Source organism: Vidua macroura, chromosome 8 (genome assembly GCF_024509145.1).
Source record: "Vidua macroura isolate BioBank_ID:100142 chromosome 8, ASM2450914v1, whole genome shotgun sequence".
Lineage (NCBI taxonomy): Eukaryota > Metazoa > Chordata > Aves > Passeriformes > Viduidae > Vidua > Vidua macroura.
The window spans coordinates 34,688,416-34,704,022 of record NC_071578.1 but is presented as its reverse complement, the minus strand read 5'-3'; the positions used below and the strand labels follow the sequence as shown (position 1 = coordinate 34,704,022).

At 50.1% G+C, this 15,607-nt stretch overlaps 1 protein-coding gene across 1 annotated transcript in view; it reads right to left on the bottom strand.

Annotated features, from left to right (window-relative positions):
* Positions 1-15,607, bottom strand: part of CDH23 (cadherin related 23) — a 189,905-nt gene that overhangs the window by 82,265 nt on the left and 92,033 nt on the right. Inside the window, exons 9-11 of the mRNA XM_053984267.1 lie at positions 15,335-15,413; positions 5,745-5,857; positions 3,687-3,875 (exon numbers count right to left, since the gene is read on the bottom strand). Coding sequence (XP_053840242.1) covers positions 3,687-3,875; positions 5,745-5,857; positions 15,335-15,413 — 381 coding nt within the window. The remainder of the gene's footprint in view (positions 1-3,686; positions 3,876-5,744; positions 5,858-15,334; positions 15,414-15,607) is intronic.

Here is a 15,607-nt window from a genome sequence, read left to right as displayed (position 1 = left end):
GCCAGCCCAGCAGCAGATGAGCCCTGTGAATTAACACCAACCTGTTCCCCAGCTCACGGGTCTTGTTCTCAACGTGGAAACAAACCTTGCTGTAAAAGCAGATAAATCAATGCTCTCATCTTCTGCCTCACACACAGGATTTATTCCCCCCTGCTGAGCCACCACAATGTGGATGAGGAGAACCCAACCACAGCCTGAGGGTGTCCAGGTGAGTATAGGCTCAGCCTAAACACTGGGAAACCTCAATGGATTTTCATAAACAGCTCTTGAATGGCTTGGGAAAGCTGTTCAAGGGTCTGCTCTCTGCCTGGCCGGGAGAGAAACTCAGCTGCACAGCAATTAATGCTTTGTTCTTGGCTCATAGAACCCCAGAATGCTTTGGGTTGGAAGGGATTATAAAGCTCAGCTCATTCCTTCCAACCTTCCATGAGACAAGTTGCTCAAGAGGGGCAGATCGAAAACCCAGTGTACTGATTTCCCTTTCAGTAACTCCTAGAGAATGCAGAAAGGAGAAGCAGCACACCTGGTTGAACACCCCTTGGCTGCACCCCAAATCCACGTGTGGGGCCACCTCGGCTCAGCTTGGTTGCCCCCATCCCACCTCACAGCCCCAGCCAGCTCCTCCTGGAGCAAGACCACGGCTACGTTTGGGGGGTGAAAGGTGGGAGTTTGCAGGGGCTGGGCTCCGAGGAAGGGCTTCTCCTTGGAGACACTCGCTTGGGAACCTTGTCTGAGAGGTTAATGCCAGCTGAGCTGCAGAAAGGCACTTACAGCACAGAGGGAAAGGCAAGCACAGGCTTTCAAGTGTGGTCTTGTGTGCCTCGGAAATGCATTTTTAAGTGCTTTGCTGAATCGTTTAATCTGACTCCTTCCAAAAGCCATCATTTCAGTTTGTGCAAAACACACCAGAAGAAAGAAAGGCCAAAAACCCCACGGTTAAAAACGGCTGTGTGGGCCTGCGTTTGAAAAGCCTTGTTTAACAGCCTTGGCAGCCCACACGGTGTGTGTTAAAGGCCAGACCCATATGACAGCCCTTTCCCCAGCTCTACAAAGGCACAATGACAGGAAGGCTCCCCAGAACCGGCCAGACCCACAGGACCCCTGCACAGGGCAGAGTCCAGGCTGCTCCCTCACAAGCTGGAGGGCTAAAGGAGCAGTGCCTGAATTTTCCAGAGGGGCCAGACCCAGGCTAAGGAAATAAACCAGTCTGCCAAGGGACTCTCCCAGGACTTCCTGACATAAGCTGGGAGGCAGGAGACAAACTTGAGCAAAGTGATCTTCCCAAAGACTCCGGTTTTGATCTCCTGTGTCTCAGCCCATCTGCTCTCATTGATTTCTCTCTCTGCTTTCCCTGGAGATGTGTATAACTCTCTTCTGGTTCCCCTCTGCCCCTTACACAAATGAGTCGTGTCATCTCCAGCATGAAGCCAGTGCTGCCAAAATAGCTTCTGTCAGCCACGTCCTCAGTCACATCCTCGCCTGAAGACCTCGGTCCTTGCGAACACAGCCCTCCACCCCTGCATCCATGGAGAGAGGAGAGAGCCCAGTGCCACCTCAGCTGCCTCGAATCCAGATGGTCTGTAAAACCCTCACAGCTCTCACAGGGCGCTTGAGCATCCAAAATATCGCTGTCAGGCAACTACCTAACCTTTCTGTAGTTTTTTCACTGAAACTTGGTGGGTCTTCAGAGCTCTGCAAATACTTCTCTGGGAAGCAGTGCTGGCTGCAGGTGCACTCCTACTTCTATCTCATACGCATCTTTTTCACAAACCGGGCATCTTCTCCCTCTTTTTCCCCCCCAAAGTGCTACCTTGACAGTTAACCCAGTAGCAAGCATCCATGAGAGGAAATAAGGAAGATCCCTCACAGGATATTGCAGAAAAAAAAAAGTAACCAATTGCTTATAACTTTCCTCCCTCCGGATATTCCAAGAATCAGCTCTCCTCTGCTTCTTATCAGTGGAAATAATGCCACAGTCAAAGCAATCTGTGTTAATATGATGGTCTCTGAAGACGTGTACAGTAAAACTCCTTCAGACTCCCTTAGCACAAGAGATCCTCTCTCAGCAGTTTTAAAAATCTCAGCCAATTCTTTTGGGGAAATCTCAGGAAGTTAAATAAATACATCAAAAGAACAGCCTGTATTTTTTTGCTGGTGCGATGGGGAAGGCAAGGCTATTTTTTATTCTCTCATTTTAAAATTAGCAAGGCTGAAAAGTGAATTCTTGAATGGGAGTCACTCCAGTAAAATGAGCTTTTAACCAGAAATAATGACAGATCCTTCATCCTTGTGGCACAAACAGAAGTGTTACAATGCCCTTCAAGAAAGGATCTGCTGACATCTCTCAGCAAGTACGACAGCAGCTCTATTCAGAAACTATCCTAAGCATCTGTCATATCCATATCTTCTTTATTAGCAATTGACATTTTCAAGAAAAAACAGTCTCTTTATCTGCTTAATAGCTCATCTGCACCTCTTCAGGCTGAACTCATAACTCCTGCATGGTGACATCATGTCACCGGTAAGTTATTAGTTCTGCGTCATAATCACTTCAGATGGAAAAAAATGGGATTTCTGGGTGGCTTGATGAGACGGGGTGAACTCTACCCAGGGCTGGGGAATAGCAAATCCATCTTCTCAGCCGGAAAAGGCAGTTTCAAAGATGCACATTTTAACTGACCCACCGGGATTTTGGGGACTGGGGGCGGGGGGTGGGGGTGGTTTTGTTTTCCATTACCTGAAACATCAGGAAAACATCCTGGTGATGTTTTGCCACGATGCCAGATGGAGCTCTGAGCCACCTGGTCTACTGGAAGCTGTCCCTGCCCGTGGCAGGGGGGTTGGAACGAGCTGATCTTTCAGGTCCCTTCCAACCCAACCCATTCTGTGATGGCATTTATTCTGACAAACCCTCTCCCCTCATCTCCTGCTCAGCCTGAAGAGGAATGGGAACAGCAGGAGCCTGCGGGCAGAGCCTTTCCAAGTGATTTTGGACAGCTCACCATGAGGTGTCAGCACTGGTTTGGAGCAGGCACCCGGCAGCGTGGCGGGGCTGGGGGGGGACCAGCACACAGGAGCAGCCAGACGTGAGCTGCACAAGTCAAATAATCAGAGTAATTGAAGGCTGGGAGCCCAAGGCTGGAACAGAGGCTGCAATCCCAAACATGGCACGGATCGGCGCGTGACAAATAGGAGCTCTGTTGACACGTGGGAGGAACAAGGCTCCGACGCTCCTGGCTTGTTTGCAGTGATGAACTGGTATCCCAGTCCTCCCCACTCCAAGGGGCACCTCCTACCTCCTCCCTGACTTAGCCTGGGGCTCCTGTCTTCCCTGTCCCTGGCATGTCCCCCCTGGGAGCCCAGAAGGAAAACTCCTCCTTTGCTAACCCAGACTGGCAAAGCGCTGCCTGACAAGAGCCCTCGAGAAGCAGGCAGGGATCAGCCTCCCAGACAATCCTATTTTCTGGCTCTCAGGGGCTGTGCAATCCTGACTGCATTAGTGCCTGCACACTGGGGAGGGAAACTGGACTCGGGGTACACAGCAAACAGAGCAAGGGCAGCAGTGAGAGCTGAAAAAGTGGGTTTTGGGACAGAACCGTGCACTTCAGGTACCTCAGTGACTTCTCCCCTGCCCACCCCAAAACCAAACCAGTGCTACCCCACAAAGGAGGGAGAGGATACCTCACCTCATCCTTGTCCTGCACCTGGATGAAGAGGGGAAGGGCAAAGCCCACCTGGGCCAGCTCTGGGATGGCCACGCTGTACTCGGAGCTGTTGAACTCGGGGGCGTTGTCGTTGATGTCAATGACCAGGATGTTGAAGGTGGTGGTGACGCTGGCGTTGGAGGGAGTGCGGTCATCGTTCAGCTCTGTTCCCTGCAGGGAGAGAAAACAGGGCAGCCTTTGTTCTCCAGAAAGAATGAATGTAAAGAAAGTGTGCACGGTGTGGTAAGAGACTTGCAGCTTCCTCCACTTTGCCACGGAAGGATTCCGAATTGCCTCTGCCATTGTTCCATTAACACATAGAGATATTGGCCCAGCTCTCCCATCACTCATGCTTGGTCCCAGAACACTCTCAGAGACCTTCCCAGAGGTTTAACATTTCACTTAGGGTGGCTGTGGCCAAGTTCTTCCTTGACTCTGCCATGCATCGGGTTGGCAGGATCTGGAGTCACACGAGAACAAGTAGGAGACTTCTGTGCCTCAAGCATTTAAGCAAAAAAAAAAAATGTCCCTTGTGAGATGTAGGGGACAGTCCACAAAATAAGGGAAGGCTCAACGGGGCAAAGAGCACTCCTGCTCTCTCCTCTGCCATCCCTGATGTGGGACTGGGAGCTGGCAGTGAACCATTCAGTAAAACATAGGGATAGAAAACTAGGGCACCAGAGGAAAAGAAGACTTGGACCTTAAAATAGGTTTGGCAACACGTGTCTAAATACAGAGCTGAGTCATGAGTCCGCATCACACCTCTGTCTCAAGAAGGACTTTAATTCTGCCTTCCCAAAAGGAGAGCATGCAGATTTTAATGCCAGAGATGCAACACTTGTGAAACAGCCTTTTCAAGCCGAGTCCCTCCTCTTGTCCTTTGGATAATCTTGCTTTGCTGTGGGCATGGAAAAGCAACGCTATCACGACCCACACGGCTCATTGCTATTCACTGCTTCTGCACACAACAGCAAGAACAGGCTGATCCCAGCGAGGAGCAATCCAGCTGTATTTTCACTGTGTGCTCCAGGATGAGAGCAGCAGAGAACATTTTGGGTCCTGGGGATGCGGGATGCAGAGAGCTGGCATTTGCAGGAGGATGCAAAGTTTGTGGGGAGAGGAGATGGAAATCTATCAGACCAACAGAACGTGGTTGGAACTCCATTGTCATGCAGGGCGGAAAACGGGCAAGTTTTCAGGCTCACGAACCTTTCCAAGATTAAACAGATATTTTTGTCCCTATTAAAAGCAGACAATCCTCCCTCTCTTGATTTTTGAAACTATAAAAGCCTGAATGAAACCATACCAGGGATGGGTGAGGTTCTCCTCCTCACACACAAAGCCCCACGGTATGAACTGTGTCTGGGACCTAGAGGGGTGATTTCTTGTGCCTCTGCCCCCCTCCAAGGAGGCATCACACTTGCCAAAACAAGAAGGCGGTGTGCTGGCTGCCTCCCTCCCAATCAATGACCCTTCCTATGCTGCTGATTTTTCCCCACCCCAGCCCAGCAGAATCCATACTTCTAAATGTGTTTCCGACCAGCTGCCCAGCTTGGTATTGATTTTAATTACAGGGCTGTGAGCAGAGCCAGGGAGTCACTCTCAGGTGGGGCTGGTGGGGCTGGAAAGCCACGCTCCAGTGCCTTTACTTGACAAGGCAACTTCCAGCATCACTCCCCCCCCGTGCCAGGAAGGCATGGATGATGCTCTGTTACACCATTGCCTGCTGACAAGACAAAATGTTGTGTTTATCCAGGGCTTTGGTGGGGAGAAAGAGGGAAAACAGGCAAAAGCAGGCACAATTCAGGTGCCTGAGTATGTGTCTGGGGCTATATGCAAGCCTGGGGTATCTGCATGCTGCCAGCAAGCACAGCCACAGGCAGGACAGCAAAAATGCCCTCACACATCATGTTTTGGGCCATCAGACAAGGGAACTGTGTTTAACTTCTCACTTGGTCAGCTCTGGATGCCCAAGAGAACAACATGATATCCTCCCCATCCTGCTCTGTCAATGTGCTTCCCAGCTGGAGCAGGTCTCACCTTCACTGTGAGGATGAATCCAGCGCTGTAGAAGGGATTTTCCCTGTCCAGGGGCCCATTCAGGGTTAAGGCTCCACTGATGTAGTCCAGTGCAAAGATGCTGTTGGTGTTACCTGAGAAAAATAACAGGAATGTGAGCACAAGCAGCTGGCACGGCTGATCCCAAAAAGTGCTGGAGGCAACAGGGAGGGAAGCAGGAGGACAAGCAAGCTCCAAGCAGCAGGCTCTAGAAACCTGGCATGCCATTCCAACGTGCTTTGAAATGTCATGGCTGTAACACTGCTCTCCTCCTCTCACCTGTCCTGGCTCAGGGCTCAAAATGGGGCTGTCCTTCCACAGCCAAAACCTGCCAGTGCTGGAGGCAGCTGAAGAATTTCAAAGGGTTTTAGTTATTAAAATCTGCAACAGCAAAGCTGAAAGCAGGACCAAATCCAGCTGCTCCCCTCTGAGTGAGCACCTGCATTTGCAGGGTACTGTGTTCCTGAGGTGGGCATGGGCTCTCTCCTAAAATACAGGGACTGAGGGTCATCAGTCCAGGATAATCACAGGGAGGCACAGACGGACCAAGCTCATGAGGAATTCTCCACATAACAGGCGGTGGTTTAGCTGTGGGGCCCCTTGCCAGAGAGTGCTGAGGGGGATACAGGTCCACATGTATTCAAGGAGAGGCTGCAGAGCTTAAAGAAAGAAAAAAAATCTATCAAGAAATAGAGAAGCCTCACACAGCTCAGGAATTTCTTAGCTGGATGTATTAGAAGCCAGTGAAAGTATCAGCAAAATAGTGTAGGCACTTGCCCTGCTTTTATGCTCTTGCCATAGGTGTTGACCCTATGCAGCTGCCTGGTTTTCCTCTGCTGGAGCCAAATTTTCTCCCTGTGCCTGTCCCTACATGCAAGCAAGCAGCCAGGATGCCACGGAGCACTGGGCTGCCTCCACATCCCATCCCATCCCTTCCCATCCCATCCCATCCCTTCCCATCCAATCCCATCCCATCCCATCCCATCCCATCCCATCCCATCCCATCCCATCCCATCCCATCCCATCCCATCCCAAGCCCAGCTTGAATCCTCCTCTGGAATCAGATGCCCAGAGGGAATCAAGACAACATGCTCGAGTGTCATGGCCAGCAGGTACCAAAAGGACAATGTCCTGCTTGGGAATGTGCTTGTGGCAGCTCCAGGTGCTCTCCCTGTGAGCCAGACAGAAGCAAGCAGTTGGTGTGTGGAGCCTGGGACACCTGACACCAGCCTGACACAAAAGCAGAGCAGGCTGCTGAATTAGTGATGACCAAGGAGGTTATATCCAGGCATATGGTCACCCACACAGCTCCCCTCAGCATCTTGAGGCATGCAGAAACCCCTGAACCAGATGCAGAGGGGAGCCAGGAAACCCTGCAGGTAAATTCCAGTCATCCCAGTCAAAAGGAAGTAAAAAATAAATCCTGTCTTCTCAATATGTCTCAGCACGAACGAAACACACACAGCATTTGTCATTTCCCTGGAAGGGAGCTGCAAGACAGATCTGCTGCCACAGAAAGTTGTTTCCCATCACTCAGCATCCACCTTGCTCCCTTCCAACCTCTGTTTGATCACAGCTGCACTTTCCTCGGGATGCCCAAAGCCTCAGGGTCCGGCCAGCCCCTCCCTCCCACCCCAGGAGCCACCTGGCCTCTCCTCTCTGTCCCAGAGCCCTAAGTGCCTTGACACCTTTCTCCCCATTACTGAGCCATTCTATCTTCCTCCTGGACCGAATTCCTCCCATTCCTGTCCTTGCTCCTCCCTTCTCTCCATCCCAAATGCCCCACTGACCGCCCGCCAGCCTAATGACCTGATGCCAGGCTGCTTAAAATATTAGCAATGGCCTTGTGGGTTTTTTCCCTGATCTTTTCCTGCTGTACATGAAGATCTCCAGTCTCCTCCCTCGGACAATTCCCCTCTTTCCATCCTGACTTCCCACTTTCATGCAGTAATTTATGGCTGACTCCTTAGGAAGCGTCTTCCGATCCCAGCTTTGAAGGACACTCCAGGAGATGGATGGGACTGTGCTGCCAGGCATTTCAATGCTCCAGGACAACCAGGTTGCCATGGTAAAGTTTATGCCTCAGGGTCACCTCCCCCTAATATGAAGTGCAATAAAATGCAGAAACAATGGAATTTAGTGGAATTAGGTCAATAGGGGAGGAATTTGACTAAACACAAGCGCTGTGTTCCGTGTCCTAAAAACGGTTATGCATTTCATATTTGACCACGGTCGCTTTTTGAAGGATGGGCAACTAAACTGGGGGCCCAAAGGCTTCCCAGGCTGCTCATCAGAGGCTTTTTTCCATCTCAGCCTCCCCAACACCATCAGATACTCATCCCATGCCCACTGGGGCTTCCTTTCTACTAGCAGAGACTTCCTGGCTTTGCAAATTTGCAAATTTAGGGAGAGAGGTGTCTCCAATACCTCTCCAACCATCACTTCCTCACTGCTCTGACCAGTGATCCCTTCTGAAGCACTCACACTGCTGAACAATGCTCATTTCCCTTGCCAAAATCTCTCTGATAATCTTCAAGTGCCTTCACTTTCCTGAGAACAAGTGGAAAAAAAAACAAGGTGGGGAGAAATTAGCCAATTTTGTCTTTCCTCTCTCTGGAGAGACCAGAGATACATGCAGGAATGTGGCAGGAATTAAAGGATGGGAAAGGAAAGGCTGAGCAGCAAAATGGGGGGCAGAGAGAAGGAAAACAAGGCAGGAAATGTTTTAAATATCAGAAAGACAGAGGGAAAGGGGAGAATGACAACGAGAAAAAATTGAGAACTTTGGGACAGCGGTATGAATCCACTTCTGGCAGACTTCTTGCTCCCACCTGGCAAAGAACAGGCTTGCTCAGGACCTACAAACCCAGCTTTTTGTTACGACACAGGTCAAGAAGAAGGAGAAGTTTCTCATCCATCTGTCTGTGTGCAGGTACAGGGGCAGCAGCAGCTCCTGCATACACTGCGGCCAGCCAGGGGGCTGGGAAGGCAGGCACTGATGGGATGCTGGGTTGGGAGCACTGGGATGGATCACAGGAGCCCATTCAGAGTGTTTTTCCAAGCTCATTGAGGAACGGATGGTGGCATAGGCATCATTTTGGAGAAACACTGCTATAACGAGGGGTTTTATAGATGAGACCCATAATGTTTAATTGCCCTCAGCCAAGCTCTCAGTTTAAAAAGGCTGTTAAAAGTACTGGCTCAAACCCAGAAAAAGGGGGGCAGGGGGAAGAAAAAGGAAAAAAAAGGGGGGGGAAAAAACCCATCTCCTTCCTCCCTACCCCTTTAGCCTTGAGCACCGTTCAAATCCCTTGGAGGGAGAGATGCAGCTACTGCCCTGCTCTAGTGAAAAGCCACCTGTCAGTCAGGGCAAGCTGTTTTCCCTGGATAATTGTCCCACCCCCCTCTGCAGGAAGGGCTGCTCACGTTGGGAAGGCGCCGCTGAACTTGGAGCAGGTGACTTTCACGAGATGTGAAAGGGGAACCCATCACACACCTTGCTCCGGATAATTTATTAATCAAAATGTGCTCCGTCAGGGCTCCTCGGGCACTGAAATAGATGCTGTTGGATGTGGTTCATGGAGTCAGCAACAGACACAGTTATTAGCGTATAAATAGTCCATCAGCTGCCGTGAGCACCTCGCTGCTCTTCACCTTGAGCTTCTGCCCCCAGGCCGCCGGCAGGGAAGCACTGCCAGGGCAGGGACCTTGCCCCGTGCTTAAATTCAAAGGCAACAAGTCATTTCCAAAGGAAAACTGGTTGTTACAACCTGAGCTTTCCGGGAAATCAAGGTGCTGTATAAAATCAGTGTCCCCTTCTCCTGCTTGGGACTTTGGTTCGCTGCTTTTCTGGGGAGATGGAGCTCTCTGGGATAACAGATCTGAGCCCAAAGCTGTGTTGCCAGTGCTTCTTCTCACATGCCTGCTCTGAAAACAGGCCTTTTTAGTATCTTTCCCCAAGGATTTGTCCACTCTAGCACAACCAGCAGAACTTCTGATCTTGCAGAGCCACAAAAGGAGCTCACAAAAGGATCTTGCAGAGATCGCCCAGTTCCCTTTTTTAGAACGGAATGTACAGTACCAGGAAATAAAAGGAGGTGTTTGTCATCCAAAGTGCAATCCCCCTCCCAGATTTCCTGGGAGCTGTGGCTGAGTACCAGAGAGGAGAACGGAACACACAGAGTTTCTGCTCTGAGTGTAGTTACTCACACGAAAGGATTCTGAGTCTTGGACCACAACCATTGTTCCCCCACGTCATCTCAAATGGGCTTTTTGACATAAACCTCGCATCTCCAGGATCCACAGCTTTCTGAAATTCCTCCATTAAAAACCATCTCAGAACCAGTTGTTTTTGCTAGCCACGACATGAACAGAGGTGGCCCAGGTTCATCCTTCTCCACTGGCTGTCAGCATTGAATCCCAGACTGATTTGGGTTGGAAGGGACCTTAGAGATCATCCCATTCCAAACACCTTCCACTAGACCAGATTGCTCAGCCTTGAACACCCACTAAATCCCAAGAAGCTAAACAGGAAGTCCCAGAAATTAAACAGAAAAGATGCTTTTGTTTCCTATTTCCACAGAAAAGGGAATGTATAGTTTTAATTACAGGGGGCCGTTTGCTGCGGGACCACCTGCCACGCAAACCATTATCCCAATCATATCTCTTCCCAATGACTCCTGGATTGCCAGGGAGCCAAAGCCAGATGCCAACATGACGACAAAAAACAGCGTGCAGGAAGATGGGGAGCAACTGAGCCAAGGAAAGAGGGGCTGTGACCACAGCCACCATCTTTGCTTTGTGCTGTCTCATCCCCTTGCATTGGCAGGGTGGGAAAAAACAGCTTTTGATGGATAACTCGGTGCCAGGCACTTTTCCACCCATCAGCGTGTCCTCCTACAGAAATGTTCTGCTGTGATGGCTGCCTTTAAATCACATGGGAAGGCCCTCCCAGCAGGTGAAATTTATGAGGGCTTCAACACCCCGGCAGTTCACCGAGCAAGGCGAATGTGGGAAAAAGGTGGAGCGATGCAGGGAATAGCAAAATGAGCAGGTCCCCACTTCCAAGGGTTCTCCCCTGATGTTCTTCCCCCAAAAGCCTTTAAGGGTTTTAGGGAAGGGGTTTGCTTTGCTCTGCCTTCTTTATTAAGTCAGATCAAGTTACGGAGGGGGATGTCAGCAGCTGAGGGCTTGGAGACCTCTTTGGCCACTTGACCTTTCCTCAAGGATTCAGGCTGCACTTTCACAAGGAAGGCAGTGGGGCACGCTGGCTCTGTTAAGAGCACGGGAAACATGTTCTGGGAGCTACTGCACTGATTTTTTACTGATATAAATATATTATATAGAAAAAAAAATTATATCTATGACATTTTATTAATTATCAGGAAATCCAGAAGATGGAGAACAATTCTTTTCAGCTTCCCTCGCACCTCTGTAACTCACACTTCTACTGCATTGTGCAAATAATGATTTTTAATTCACGTTTCCCTCGGGACGCACCAGCTTAAGGAAGAGAGGCTTTGCTAGAAACTGCATCAGTCTCATAAAACAATCCAGTTGGAGGAGGGGGGGGGAAGAACCCCACCCTAAGGGTTTGTGAATAGCCCTAAGGACCATCTCTGAGTGAAAGCTCACTCCCTTCTCTGCCGAAGGACTTTCCAAGGCCCTGGAAGGACGTATAGATTGCCCTTGTGCAATCTCCCACTGCCCATCCATCACTGCACCTGAAATGTGTCAGGCAGGCAGAGACTGACATGTGGGACCCTTTCCCCTGGGTTAACCCCTCAGTGCCTGCCCAAGCAGCACAGGTCACCTTCACATCCTCCTGCCAGAAGACTCCAAGGCTCCTGACTCTCCTGGAAATAAATGAAGCCCAAAGTTTACTGCTAGCAAGCAACACATGAGTCAATACGTTTCCCTAAGAAGAGCTTGTGGGCCAAAGTCTCCTCCTGCCTATTAATTAAATTGCTGTTTAACTCACGCTGAAAATCCTTCCCTTAAAGAGCCAGAGGATTCCCCGTGCCCCAGGAGATGTGCAGAGGCAGCAAATGTGAAAACACACTGCCGTCTGCAGGGCTGATCCTGCCCAAAGCGCCAGGGCCCTCCCGATTCCCGCCAGGAAAATCAATCTCTGTTAGCCCGAGAGTTCCCCTAAATGAAAAGCCTTATCTAGAACAGGCCGTGTTATACAACAAGTCACTCGCTTTGCCTGGGAAATGAAAGATGATGAGGCAGAGTCCCCGGTACAGAGGCTATCTCCATAAATCTGCCAAAAAGGAGCTGTGGATTACTTTGCTGGATTAATTATCTGTCCTTCAAACAGAGTCCTGACCTCAGTGGCTGAGCATCTCCAACCTGGCAATGCAGCCGAGGAGGGAGGGCTAACACAGGGCTCTGGACACAGGAAAAGCAGCAGGAACACCCTCTGGAGCAATGGGAGCCCTGGCACTGACCAGCCTCTTGGCACAAGGGGCTTGAGTTGTGAGGTTTCAATGTGGATTTCTTTTTCAATAGGGCAGCAAGCACGCTCCTTGTAAAGTGTGAAGTGAAAAAGTACATTTTCCTGGAGTTAAAACACTCTGAAGGGAAGGAAGGGGCAGAAACAACTGAATGACTTTTCCCTATTAGATATGGAAATGATTCCCAATGCAGGCAGGACAGGCAGCCAAAGCCACGGCACAGCTACACCAGTGCCCCTCCATCATCTCAGCCTTAACAGCTTTGTAAGCTGGCGGCATAAAGCTAGATCTCAAGTCTTATTTTATGTGGTTATGGTTAATCTTTTAGTTTTATTGTGTTCCTGTCACGGGAGGACCTTGTGCTGGAGATAGCTGTATAAATAAGAGCTGCTGCAGTACATCCCCAGACGTGGCTGCCCGAGGGATGGAGCCAAACGGGACAGCAGCAATTCCAAATTAATTTTTAAGCCCCACCTCCAAATCACACCAATGCTTTAGGCATTAACACCGAAGGTATGATGAACGGCCAGGTTGCTTCTCAGCTCTCTACTGCTGTATATACCAGCCCAAAAGGCAAAAGCAGGCCAGCCACATGCTAACTCTGTGCCCAAAAAAGTCTGAGAGCTGGGAAGAGGCATCATCCATCCCTGCAGGGGAATGGGAGCAGCATCACTGCTACCTCCCCTCCTGGAAGGGAGCTGAAGAGCCAGGTTTAATTACTACTTCCACCAGCCACTTTCACTTTTGCTTATGGTCAGTTTCTAATTTAATTTGCTTCCCCATTCCCATATGTTAGGCTTTTTTTTTTTTTTTTTTTTTTTTTTTTTTTTTTTTTTTTTGCAAAATTGCCATAAAAATTTTCCAGCTCAGGCGCAAAAATCTGCTCGCTGACCTTTACCATCATGATTGAGGATAATGAGAAATTAATTAGGCTTTACCTGCCTGCCAAAAAGAAAATGGCTTGCCTTGGCTGAGCAGGATTTTGGAAGCGCATTAGATGCCAGTCCTGTGTCTGGACTCTCACAAATCAGAAAGTAACATCAGCTCTGTCCACAGGCTGATCATTCCCATCCAACCCCTTCTCCATGAGACCCTGGTGATGACAGGAGAAAGATTCCTAGCCAGTTAGGAAAACACTTTGCAATTCTCATGTTTGGGAAAAAAAATAGTAGTGCAGAATAGTTTAATCACTCTTTTGACCTGCTCTGCTGGATCCTCGGGTAGGAGAGCTGCCCCCACCAGGCAGGACTGCAGGCAAGGGTTAAGCTCTTGGCATACACGAGCAGATGCAAGGCTGTGTGCAGTGATCTGCCTGCAGGTCTCTCCATGTTCCACTTGGATCACAGAGCATCCTGATTCCCCCTCCGTCATCCCACTGCCCATCCAGGATGGCCAGGCTGACAGCTATTTTACCATCCTCACTGTAATTCAGCAACCTCTGCAAAATCAGATGGATGTTTCAGTCCAGTCTCCAGTGAAAAAGAACCTGTATCAGCCAGAAGACAGTCCCTGCTGCACCTTGGCCAGCTGATACCCACAATCTGGGAGAATCTCTCGAATAAATTGCAGAGGGAATTAGAGGAATAAATAATCCTCGCATCTTCAAAGGCTGGATACTTGCAGTCAGGATCAGTGGACTTGAAAGTCAGGGTGAAATCACCTTGACCCCTGAGGCTGATTAAAAGCAGGTTTGAAATGTCTGGGCTTTAAGGAAAAGAAACTGGGAAATTATTCCTGCATGTGGGGGCAGCACCTGGAGCATGTGGCACAGATGGGAGGGGAGGCACTGCCCCTCTTTCTTGCTGGGAAGGAGCCCTCCCACTAAAAGAGATGCCAGGAAAAGGGTTACAACCCACACCCACCAAGATGGTCCCTCGCTCCTGGGTCACCCCACAGAGCAGTCTGTCTGTCCCCACCAAAGGAGCATCTGAGTGCAGCCCTGGGAGCATCAAAGTCAGCTGGGCTATGGCAGAGATTGCTGAGCTCAGGCATCTTAAATGAAACAGGCCCAAGCCCCCAAAACTGGCCTTCACATAAGGCAGCTGGGTTTTATCTGAAAACACCATCCCAGCCTTCCCCTGATGCCATCAGAAGGGATCCTCAGGCTATGGAGCCAAGGGGGCCAAGCATTGCCCAGCAATGATCCACTCATCCACACCAAGAAGGCTTCCCAGGCTTCGGAGCCAGACTGCAAAGGTAGGCTCAATCCTGTCAGAAGGCAGAAAGCCACCACCACTTGGATTAAGCTTCCTTCTCTAGCTCTGCACCCTCATGGGCCCAGTCCTTGCATCATGTCTTCTGAAACTTCTGGGAAACACAACAGAAACCACTAGGAGCTGTTCAGTCCATACTCAATCCCTGTTCCCTCCTGGAACAGAAATTCCCCTCCGTGGGGTTGTGTGCGGCTGAGCTGTTTGTGGCTCATCATTTCAATGTGAAATATTGTCAAATTTGCTTGGAGCTACCTGGTCTAGTGGAAGGCGTTCCTACCCATGGTAGGGGGGTTGGAACAATCATCTTTAAGATCCCTTCCATCCTAAATCATTCTCTCTGTTCTAGTCCATGATTTCCCAGCTATGGGACGTACAAAGGCTTATTGCAGGCTTATCCCCTCCATCCATCCACCCATCCATCCATCCATCCACCCACCCATCCATCCATCCATCCATCCATCCATCCATCCATCCCTCCATCCATCATCCATCCACCCATCCATCCATCCATCCATCCATCCATCCATGCATCCATCCATCCCTCCATCCATCATCCATCCATCCATCCATCCATCAATCAATCATCCATCCATCCATCCATCCATCCATCCATCCATCCCTCCATCCATCATCCATCCATCCATTCATCCATCCATCATCCATCCATCCATCCATCATCCATCCATCATCCATCCATCCATCCATCCATCCATCCATCCATCTATCATCCATCCATCCATCCATCCATCAATCATCCATCCATCCATCCATCCATCCATCCATCCATCATCCATCCATCCATCCATCATCCATCCATCATCCATCCATCCATCCATCCATCCATCCATCCATCCATCCATCCATCTCTGCTGGGGTCCCCTCGGTGCCCCCCAAGACTCACCCGAGACGATGGTGTAGCCGATGCCCCGGGGACGTCCCTTGTCCTGGTCGACGGCCGTTATCATCCTCACGGTGGTACCCTGGGGAGGGACAGGGGACAGGTGTCACAGCACTGCTGGGGCTCCCACAACGACCTGCACCTCTCACCCTGGGCCAGCTGCTGAGGGACAACCTGTCCTAGGACGTGGCAGGTCATGGCGAAGTCCCACTGCCTGCCCCTGAAGCAGTTCAGGCTCAGTACTCATCGCTCTGGTGTGAGCTGCAGAACTCTGCT